Raw genomic sequence first — 11,787 nt, forward strand, 5'->3', positions numbered from 1 at the left:
AGTCTGTTGGCGGTAGGCAGCGCGGGAGCGCATACGGCTGCACGCTCCGTCTGTTTGGATTACAATTAGCCCGAGTCTTGCATATGTTTTCCATACATTGCTTCTTTACCGTTCTGAGAGTCAGGGTTTTATAAGGATACTTCAAAACACAATGTCAAGGCTTGCCAATACACTGACCCAAGGCTGGACGAATCCCGGCCACCAGGTAGACAATACACCTAGGACAATAAGTAGGTCGCGTTGCTTGTCGAGTTCTAGGCTGGGATGACTGGGCAGGGGCAGATATTGTAAATCAATGACTCTACATACAAAGACAGAGTAAGAGGATAGGAACCTGGAATAAAGAACTTCAACTGCCTGGAAACCAAAGGGCTTCCCTTTAAAGGGGATCTGTAGTCCTTTTAATGTCTTTTAACTATACAAGTGAACAGCTCTAAAGAGGACCTGTGCTGTGGAATCTAAGCCCAAAAAGACAAGTACAGGGTAAAGAACCAGTCACCAGTGCTGCCTGTGGTCATGCTGCTATGGACCTTTCTCCATTACTAGATAACCATGCCTTGTTCTGCCCATTGTCTCTGTGTGGAGGTGGCCATCATGACTTTGCTTCCTCATGCCAGAGCTGCCCCCCTAATAAATGGAGGGGCAATGAAGAAGAAGCAGCAGGATGTCATGTTACCAGGGTGAGGAGATGGTGTGGGATCGTCCAGGGCGCGGGGTCTAAGGTCCAGCTGGTATTCTGCCAGAAACCCTCTCATGGTAGTTTGGGGTTAGCTGCATGCTGACCCCCAGGTCCCGCCCCCTTGGTTCACCCATAGATCCAAGAGATGGAGGACAAGGCTGTGTTACAGTCAGTGCTGGCAAAGGTGAGAGGGCAGCATAGAAAATGGAGATCCAAAAAACAGGCCAAAGGTCAGGGCTGGCAGCAGACAAACATAACCAGGAGAACTAAGCCGAGTCGGTACACGAAGAGTCAATCCAGGGAAAAGCAGGTTAGGAGCAAAGGCACAAATGGGAGCTCGGAGGCAACAGGAGTGTTGATCAGGCAAAGGGAGCTGGTCTGAGCAGGATTTAAATGAGAGAGATAGGAGGCTGGACAGGAAGTAGCCAAGAAACGAGGTATATCAAGCATCAGGTGAGGCGGGCAACACTCATAGCTGCTAGCTCTGTGCAGCAAGAGCAGAGGACATGCTAGTGGAACCACAGGTACCAGAAAACCCACAGTAGCAAGGAGGTAAGAACACTTGCAAGCCAGCAAAGGCACATGTAACAGATCAGCTCTGCAGCGGATCTGTGACACGAGAGGGAGAAAGCACAGATCCACAGAATGGATGAAGGAGAAGCAGGGAGATCCTTGCACTGCACATCCTCAGGTACGGCTTCCTCTCCAGCAAGGAGAACAGTGAGCAGCAGAGTAGTGACATCACCAAATCTCCTGAGACCAGCAGTCGGAGGCAGCAGATCTCACACTGCAGATATACAGCTATGAGGATACAGAACAGCCTAGGTACAGGAAGTGCACTGATATCAGGAGTGCCTAGGCACAGGAAGTGCACTGATATTTTTCAGGAGAAATTCAAGATAATGACACATCAGGACACTACTTGGGCACAACCAACATTTTTAGATGTTCCCTATGGGGCAGTGAATTTTAAATGTTTGAGTTCAGGTGCATTTTAAGTAAACAAACCTGATTATTGAGTTACCAAATGTAATAAAAAACCTTTGCGCTCCAAGACAGCTCACCGGTCCCAGTTTGCTCTCAGCACCCTGGTACCTTTTGATGCACAAGGTTATCCTGGGAATTTTAGCTCCACAACAGATGTCCAGACAGAATCTGGCTTCTGAAAGAACTAGCGATGCGCCGATATATCGGCCGAAAATGGCACTTTTGGCATAATGCCAAAAGTGGCATTTTTTTCTGCCATACATCGGCGCATCCGTGCTTTCTTTCCTGCCCGCTGGGCGCTGCTCTGTGTCCCAGCGGGAAGGAGAGAAAGTGTGACAGCCGGCCGAGCGCTGCGGGAGGAGAGCACTGCGAGTTGCCGGCGTCTCTCCTCCCACACCGCTCAGCCTCCTATCACAGTCCGGCAGATCGGTGTGTGGGGGCGGAAACAGCCCACGCTGTCACAGGAGGCTGGGCTCTCCTCCCTGCTCCGCTCTCCTTCCTGTGACAGCGTGTCAGGAAGGAGAGCGGGTACAAGCAGTCGGTGATCAGTGATCGCTGAGTGTTTGTAGATAAGTGTTTGTAGGACATAGCATGTTGACTATATCCTCAACTATGAATGAATGGGAAGTGCTCTACATCACTTCCTGTTCATTCATGATTGTGGTTATAGTAAACATACTCTGTCCTCATGTTATGAATGAACAGGGACACTCAGCATAAGGCCCCATTCACACTGAGCAATTTATCGTGCGGCAATTCCCGCAATATCGCGCCTATTTACCGTGCGATATCGCTCTCCAATACATGGCAATGGGGCTCTGTCCGTCGCTGTCGCTGTCGCGGGTCGTGCGTCGCTACAGCAGGACCCTTTTTTGGAGCGGATTTTGCCACGATTCTAGCTTGCTCAATGCAAGCATTTGCGCGATATCGCGCAACAAACGCACGATATCGCGCAAAATGCAAATCGCGCGATTTGCGAATCGCTCAATGTGAATGGGGCCTAAAGGATTCCTAGTCATTGATAACTGGGGCTGCAGAAAAAGAGATTGAGGACTCTGTGTCCTCAATCTCTTTTTCCATCTTAAAAAGGGAAATATCAGGGGTCTGTTTAGGCCCCCAATATTTCTGCGAAGCACCCAAAAGTAAAAAATAAGAATAATTAATAAAAAAAAAAAATCAATAAAAATAAAAAAATGTAAAAGTTTATTAAAAATAAAAAAAAAATGAAAAAAATTTAAATAAAAAACATTTTCGTTTCGGTTTTGAAATTTCCATTTCGGTGCACCTCTAGAAAGAACCAATGTTGGGGGCACTGTGACTCGGGCTGCGTCCACCAATTTCATCAATAGGCTCACTAAACTTCAGTCAAAGGTCATCAAAGTGGTGCCAGCAGTCAATTCCCTTCACTTTCATCATCTCGTATAAAGAGCCGAGTGATAGGAGAGACAAAGAACAAAGCCCCAAACGTCTCCACCCTCATGTTGTTTATAATAGAAGTTCTAAGTCAATCAATTGTAACCCCTCTCTGCATTGTTCACTAGACCCCAGCTGTCATACCTAGTGAAAGCCTTATTCATTCACTCTATAAACCCAGTATAAGTTTTATATTATATATATTAGGGCCGTGAAAATTAAAGATTAATTTCTCGATTAATCGTTAAACTTTTTGATCGATTAAAAATATTTTGATCGCTAATGAAAAAACTCGCCTCTCCGCCGGCTTCCGGGAGTCCCGTCGGCGATCAGGTGAAGCCACGGAGATCGACATCACCGGACTCCTCCCCCCTTCCCCAAGTGGCTCCGTCGGCTAACGAAGGGAAGGGGGAGGAGTCCGGTGACGGCTAACGAAGGGAAGGGGGAGTAGTCCAGTGACGTCAAATATATATATATCTATATCTATATATATATATATATATCTATCTATCTATAGATATACACACACATACATACATACCATGCTTTGTAATTGTATCACTTATAATTATTTATTATGTCTGACACAGATCAGCGCAGTGCTGAACCCTCTCCCCAAGTGACTTGCTACAAAGTTACAATGTTGCAATTTGATCATGAATAGGTCAGGAATGTATTCATAGATGGGCGATAACAGGGGTGCCCCTAGCCTTTTCATTGCCTGAGGTGGGAGGGGTGGGGGGATGCTGGTGGTGCACACTAACTGAAGGAGGAAACAGGGGGGCCTCTGCATCATCTACCCGCCCATCTCCTGGTATATTAAGGGATAAAACATTTTTTTTTCTGTAGGTGAGCTCTGGTGAGCGATAACAAGAAAGTAGTGGCATAGGTTGTTGAACTTCCTGACCACTAAAGTATCAATGGAAAGGTATCAATCTTTTATATCTCTCCACACCAGCCAGTGCAGCCAAAGCTGGGGAGACCGGGGATTGCCGACATGACATATCATATGACCAGCATTCCAAGAATATTTCAGGATTATTTCCTTAGCAATGCCAACATGAACCGTAACATGCAGCAGGTGAGTCTGACCTCTCTATACCAGAAACAAACCAAGGAAAAGAGAGTCCTCCCAGGGGTCGGAACGTTCCGTCTTTCATCTGATGTTATTGAATAGCTGATATCTGCACAAATGCCAGACCTCAACTTCAAAACAGACTGAGATTTATCCTACAAATCACTTTTACACATTCATTCTAAAGTGAGAAAAGCTCAAGGTCTCAGAACACCCGGATATTGAGACGGAAGACTGTATGAGCAACGTCCTCAGCATGCGGCAGAAAGGCCCCCCCCCCCAATGGTCAACTGGTAATTCCAAGAGAAGATCTACTCTCCCACCCTTCTCCAAAAAGGACATATCCATGAGGCACTGGAACTTTAACACTTATTCAAAAGGAGAAGATAAAGATTCAGTGAGCTCATTGGCTCTGGTGAGGCCGCTCACATGAAGAAGGGCTCAACTGCAATGGGCACCAAGAATGTGACTCAAAGCATAATTATATCATGAACGCAGCTGCTGGACTCATTCACCTAACCAACCGCTCAGTGTCTGCAACCCCCCTCTGCCAATCCCTACACTGGCTTTCATCCCCCACCCCCCTGTGCCAATCCCTTCACTGGCTTCCACCCCACTCTGCTGATCCTTTCACTGGTTTCCAATAGCCCAAAGGATAAAATTCAAAATACTAACAACCACTTACAAAGCCATCCACAACTCCGCCCCCGACTATATCTCAAACCCTGTCTCAAAGTATCACCCTAACCGTCCCCTCCGCTTCAAAAGACCTCCTGCTTTCCAGCTCCTTCATCAACTCCTCCCATGCTCGCCTCCAGGACTTCACTAGAGCCTCTCCCGTCCTATGGAACTCTCTACCCCAACCTGTCCCCGTCTATCTCCCACTCTGACTGCCTTTAAGCAATCCATTAAGACTCATCTCTTCAGGGAAGCCGATCCCACCTCAACTCAACCATCACGTTCTCAAAACAATTCATCCCCACACAGCTACCTCCTCATGTATCACTGGCCCCTCCCATTTAGATTGTAAGCCCCCAGGGGCAGGGCCCTCCTTACAATCTCGTCTTGAATTGTATTGCAATTGTAATGTCTTCCTTATATTGTGAAGCGCTGTGCAAACTGTTGGCGCCATATAAATCCTGTATAATAATAAAAATACAAAAACAATAGCACCAAGCTAAATGGTGAAAGAGTCCAAACCGCTTTCAATGGTTCACAGTATAAACCCATAAAACAACCAAGACGTTTCCGGGCCATAACACCCTCCCTTCATCGGGGGTAAGAGTTTTGCCGGAATTTAAGTGAACTTGGAATAATTCAGAGACGTCGTTGCAGGGAAATGCCGGTGCTAACTGCGCCAACCCTCCCTTTCTACGACAATTATATACTTATAATATATTACTTTTAAAAAAAAGGATTTACTTATACGTAATAACCATTTAAAATATTTCTCTCCCTTCAATGTCAAGTTGCTAAAAATATTTAAAAAAATCAAAATGCAAAAGGCATAATCCGATTTGTCAATGCATTTATTGGAACAAGCGGATTCTAATATAGCAGGGGACTCTGAGTTCAATACCACTCCACATAATATAAGCCCGCCTAAACGGAATTTTTTAGAAAACACATATAGGAGCCCCCTCTTACAGAGGAACACCTTCCAGGGGTCACACTGAAAATTTTTTTCCCAGGGGGAGGAGACCCTATTGGGGGAACAGACTTTCACTTTACACCTTTCATAGCAGCTTTAGGATCACTATTTTGACTTTTAGTTTACTTTCCAAAAGCGCAGATTTTTTGTTGCAATCGGGGGTAAGAGTTTTGCCGGAATTTAAGTGAACTTGGAATAATTCAGAGACGTTGTTGCAGGGAAATGCCGGTGCTAACTGCGCCAACCCTCCCTTTCTATGACAATTATATACTTATAAGTGAAGAACTTCTTTTAAAAAAAAGGATTTACTTATACGTAATAACCATTTAAAATATTTCTCTCCCTTCAATGTCAAGTTGCTAAAAATATTTAAAAAAAAAATCAAAATGCAAAAGGCATAATCCGATTTGTCAGCACTGAAAATGCACATTCCTGTCATCTGCCAACATCCATTAGGAAGGCTTCATTAACCTTGCACAGAAAGTAAACAACATAAAGACTACATTAAGACTGATGTCTCTCTGTCTGCCTTTGTTCTGAGAATGAAGAACTCAAAGTAAAAAATTGTTAGCTTGCCTTCAGGACAAAGTGACAGTGACTGTACATAACTCACCCCCTCAGGCCTGTATACTTAGCTAGTCATGCATCCCTCTCTGCCTCCCTGCTGCAGCATCCCCTTCTGTCTAGGTTGTGGTTTTGAGCTGGTGATGGAGCTTAGACCGGGGTATTACATCAAGGCACCTCCACATGGCAGTGGGATCTGAGCACTATCACATAGTGGTGATCACGTGCTTCCCCCCATACTTGGAAGTAGGGATGACTGACACCAAGTATTCGGGCGACTATGAGTCCCCCGATACTTACCCTCGATACCGGAACTTCCATTCAGAGGGAGATTTCCTCTGACCGGCAGTGCCACAAAGGAACATGGAGCAGGCTTCCTGGCAAAATCAGGAAGCCGGGCGATGACCACGCTTCCCGATAGTCCGGCCTCGATGCTGATTGGCTGGGAAGCCTGCTTCCCAGCCAATCACCAGCAAGCCAGCCAAACGGCACGGAGCCGGCTTTCGCGGGCAATGAAGAAGCCAGGTGGCGGGTAATGGAACTCCGCCCGGCTTCCTGATTGGCCGGGACACCAGTTCCATGCTAGCTGAGCACTGAAAGATAAATATCGATACTCGTCACGTGATACTGAAAAACCGCTATGGGTGCATCCCTACTTGAAAGCTTTGTTAATGAGGGTTCAATCAGTGCAGAGAGGCAATTTGGGAGTGTGACTGGGTAAGTTACATGCCTTGGGGCACTTCTGCAATGCAATCAAGCTGCATATACAGTAATCCATATGCCTCTTTTTTATTTTTTTAACTTTTGCTAAGAGCTGCCCCAAGGGTTAAAAACACTGAGCTGGCAGCACTAAAGGCCATGACACACTGCACGCGAAGCAGCGCGGAGCGGTGGCGCGCTGCCTTTGCGAGCAGTGTGTCATGTCACTTTCTTCTCGGCACCTCAGCTTGCGAGAGCTCGCGGAGCTGAGCGTGCCGAGATGAACAATTTCAACTTCAGCCAATCGGCTCGCGCGTATAAACCGGCGCGACGGGATGAGACGTCTGGCTGGTTGTTACAGACGAGCCGATTGGCTGAAGGTGCAGTCAATCATCTGACTGCACTCAGCTCACACACTGCACGCGAAGCTCCGTGCGGGAGAGCTTTGCTTCGCTCTGCACGGCTTCGCGTGCAGTGTGTCACGGCCTTTAGTCAGACTGCTGTTCACACACAAGCAGCAGTCCAGCTGTCTGACACAGCCCTTGACGCAGCTTGATCTAATCAACAGCACTTCTAAAATGGTGCCCATACACTGCACGATCCTCGTACGAGAATCAGTGGGAAATCCTGCGATCGTACGAGAATCGCGCAGTGTGAAGACGTGCAACCGTTTCTACTGTACGGTCTTTTGTCTAAGGCCCCGTATCGCGGCTATTTACCGCGCGATATCGCTCTCCAATGCATCTCAATGGGTCTCTGTCCGTCGCTGTCGCGGGTCGTGCGTCGCTACAGCAGGACCCTTTTTGGAGCGGATTTTGCCGCGATTCTAGCTTGCTCAATGCAAGCATTTGCGCGATATCGCGCGATTTGCGAATCGCTCAATGTGAATGGGGCCTAAGGCCTTGTTCACACCAAGCGCCGAGCAGGTGCAGAGCAGAGCAGATGCACACCGGATCAAAACTGCGTCCAATGTATTCCAATGTTATTTTTTGCTCCAGTTCACATCGCAGCGTGCAGTTCCAGAGCAGGTCCAGAGCAGGTGAAAAAACTGCAGCAGGCCCTATTTTACCTGCTCTGGATCTGCTAACGCATCAAAAATGCATGCAAATGCCTGGAACGCACTGAAAGCCCATTTTAAAAGTACTTTTTTTTTTAGCCAAAAACATCAAAAAACGCATCTAAAAGACTAGAGTGCGTGTGCAGAAACCTGACCGGATCTGCTCTGCATGTGGTGTGAACAAGGCCTAAGGAGCATGCTAGAAAACCAGCCGAAAATCTTACGATTTTCGGCTTGTTTGTGGCATGCTCGGGAGACAAATGCTGAACGGGCCGGTGTACGCACGCGCACACTGCCCGTTCAGCATTGCGGTCATCGGAGTCCCTGCCCCTCAGGGGGGCGGACTTGCGATGATCGCAAGTACGATCTGCCTGTCCAAGATGGGCAGATCGTACGTTTTTTAAATTACTTTACAACCCTCGCAAGACTAAGGTCTTGCGAGACCGGATCTGCTCTGCATGTGGTGTGAACAAGGCCTAAGGAGCATGCTAGAAAACCAGCCGAAAATCTTACGATTTTCGGCTTGTTTGTGGCATGCTCGGGAGACAAATGCTGAACGGGCCGGTGTACGCACGCGCACACTGCCCGTTCAGCATTGCGGTCATCGGAGTCCCTGCCCCTCAGGGGGGCGGACTTGCGATGATCGCAAGTACGATCTGCCTGTCCAAGATGGGCAGATCGTACGTTTTTTAAATTACTTTACAACCCTCGCAAGACTAAGGTCTTGCGAGGGTTGTAAAGTGTATGGCCACCTTTAGGAAGCGAGAGTGATTTTGATTAGAGCAGTGTTCAGTGGGTTGCCTCAGGCAGCAGGACAGCCGAGAGCAATGTTGATTAGAGCAGTATTCAGAGGGGCATGTCAGACCACAGGAGAACCGAGAGAGATGTTAAGAGCAGGGCTCAGTTGGGCATGTCAGATTGCAAGAGAGCCAAGAGCAATGTTAATTATAGCAGTATTCAGAAGGGCATGTCAGACCACAGGAGAACCAAGAGAACAGGGTTCATTTGGGAGTCCGTATTACAGGGGAGCTGAGAGCGATGTTGATTACAGCAGTGTTCAGTGGGGCTCGTCAGGCAGCAGGACAGACAAAAGATGTTGATTAGAGCAGCGTTCAGTTGGATGTGTCAGATTGCAGGAGAGCCAAAAGCTATTTCGATCAGAGCAGTGTTCAGTGGGGCATGTCGGACCACAGGAAAGCCGAGAGAGATGTTAGGAGCAGGGTTCAGTGGGGCATGTCGGACCACAGGAAAGCCGAGAGAGATGTTAGGAGCAGGGTTCAGTGGGGTGCTTTGGACCGCAGGAGAGCTAAGAGCAAAGTGCGGTGCAACATGTCGGAACATCAGAGAGCTTAGAGCGATGTTGATTAGAGCAGGGTTCTGTGGAACCCTTGGACAGCAGTAGAGGTGGGCCGCTGCTAGTGTGTGAAAGCTGAGGTCTCTCTCTCCCAGTGCTGCCAGTACAGGGTTTTAACACTTGCACACAGCTGATAAAGTAAAAAAAAAAAAAATCAATGTTTATTACTGTTTATGCTGCACAGTAATTAGGAGGGTTCAATTAGGTTTTAAATAATGCATTTTGTATGCGCTACATTATGCATGGGGCACAACTTTACAGGCCTTTAAATACATTTATTGCATGCTCTTAACTAGGGATGCACCAATACTGATACTAGTATTGGTATCGGTGCTGATACCGAGTATTTGGGCAAGTACCCGAACTTGCCCAAATGCTCCGATACTTACCCCCGATACTGGAACTTTCAATCAGAGGGAGATCTTCCTCTAGCTGGCAATGCCGAGGGAGCATGGAGCCGGCTTCCTTTCCAATCAGGAAGCCGGGTGGTGGGTTGTGACTCGCCTTCCACTTCCTGATTGGCTAGGAAGCTGGCTTCACTACTTGGTAGGCAGCCTGACTTCCTAACCAAATCAGGAAACCAGGCGGCTTGTTATAACTCACCTCCCGGCTTCCAGATTGGTCAGGAAGCCAGGCTGCCTAGCAACAAGTGAAGCCGGCTTCCTAGCCAAATCAGGAAGCCAATTCATGAACTACTTGGAAGCCGACTTCCCTTGTTGCTAGGAAGTCTGACATCCTGACCAATCAGGAAGCCGGACGGCACCTCATGACCTGCCGCACGGCTTCCTGATTGCTCAGGAAGCCCCGGCAGGTGAAGCCGGTGTTCTTTCGATAGAACTCCGGCTTCCCAGGCAATCAGGAAGCCGGGCAGCAGGTCATGATCCGCCACACGACTTTCTGATAATTGGGGCACACGGCACCCTTTCTACTTGGTATTGGTGAGTACCAAAAAAAAAAAAAATATCAGTACTCGTACTGGATACCGAAAAACCGGAATCGGTGCATCACCACTCTTAACCCAAGAAAAACCCATATACACTGTATTTACATGTAGTACCATTCATCCCTTCAGGAACCCATGGACTGCAGAAAAACGACAACATTATAACACAGATATGTGAACTGAACTACAGTAACAAGCGTGTTTTGTATTATAAGGAGTATAGTGTCTGCTGCAGCATCAGAGTTCTAGATTAATGCGGCCTGGCATTTCACCAGAACCGGTTATCGTGAAGGTAACACCGAGAACTCTTACCTGGCATCTCCTTTGGATAGGTTGGTGTTGCTGGGGTAAAGAATGACTTGGTCCTTTTCTACGTCCACCACACATTTTGTATGAAGGTCCAACTCTAAAAACACAAAGCACAGAACACACACAGTTAGGTCAGAGCCCCCAGCATCTTCGTTGTGTGCAAGACAACGGCCGAACAGAGGAATCCGCAAAGTTCCTTAAACAAAAGGCAAGTTATACGGCAAGTAAGTTTTCTCAAGTTATACATTTTGATGATGGACAGACCCGGACAGTGTTGGGCAATCACCAAGTATTTACTCAGGCAGCCAACAGACATCAGGCGGCAGCTGGACATTACAACAATGAATGGCTAGGGCCAGCTGAATACAAAATAAAACCCAGCAACTGGATAAAGGTTTACTAACCGTCCAATCGCTTTTCTTCTCCCTGCGAAGCCTCAAATATATACGACATTTTCACTAAAACTGCCAGAGCAGACCATCTGTCATCTCAACCATCGTCATTGCCCCCCAAAATGTTTGTTAAATGGGCTACTCCTCCCATGCTCGCCTCCAGGACTTCACTAGAGTCTCTCCCATCCTCTGGAACTCTTTACTCCAACCTGTCCGTCTGTCTCCCACACTGACTGCCTTAAAGGCAATCCCTTAAGGCTCATCTCTTCAGGGAAGCCGATCCCACCTCAACCTGACCGCTCAACCATCACGTTCTCAGACAACTCATCCCCCACACAGCTACCTCCTCATGTATCACTTCCCCCTCCCTTTGGTCTCAAAGTATCACCCCAACCGTCCCCTCCGCTCATCCCAAAGACCTCCTGCTTTCCAGTTCCCTCATCAACTCCTACCATGCTCGCCTCCAGGACTTCATTAGAGCCTCTCCCATCCTATGGAACTCTCCACCCCAACCTGTCCGTCTGTCTCCCACACTGACTGCCTTTAAGCGATCCCTTAAGACTTGTCTCTTCAGGGAAGCCGATCCCACCTCAACCTGACCACTGAAATATCACATTCTCAAACAATTCATCCCCACACAGCTACCTCCTCATGTATCACTTGC

General features: G+C 47.6%; 1 protein-coding gene across 1 annotated transcript in view; it reads right to left on the reverse strand.

The window, feature by feature from the left end:
• The window catches only part of KIF13B (kinesin family member 13B), a 211,107-nt gene that overhangs the window by 170,037 nt on the left and 29,283 nt on the right, over positions 1-11,787 (reverse strand). Inside the window, 1 exon segment of the mRNA XM_018570085.1 lies at positions 10,735-10,828. Coding sequence (XP_018425587.1) covers positions 10,735-10,828 — 94 coding nt within the window.

The sequence above is a fragment of the Nanorana parkeri genome, unplaced genomic scaffold (assembly GCF_000935625.1).
Source record: "Nanorana parkeri isolate BGI_ZX_2015 unplaced genomic scaffold, ASM93562v1 scaffold1453, whole genome shotgun sequence".
In the NCBI taxonomy this organism is placed as follows: Eukaryota; Metazoa; Chordata; class Amphibia; order Anura; family Dicroglossidae; genus Nanorana; species Nanorana parkeri.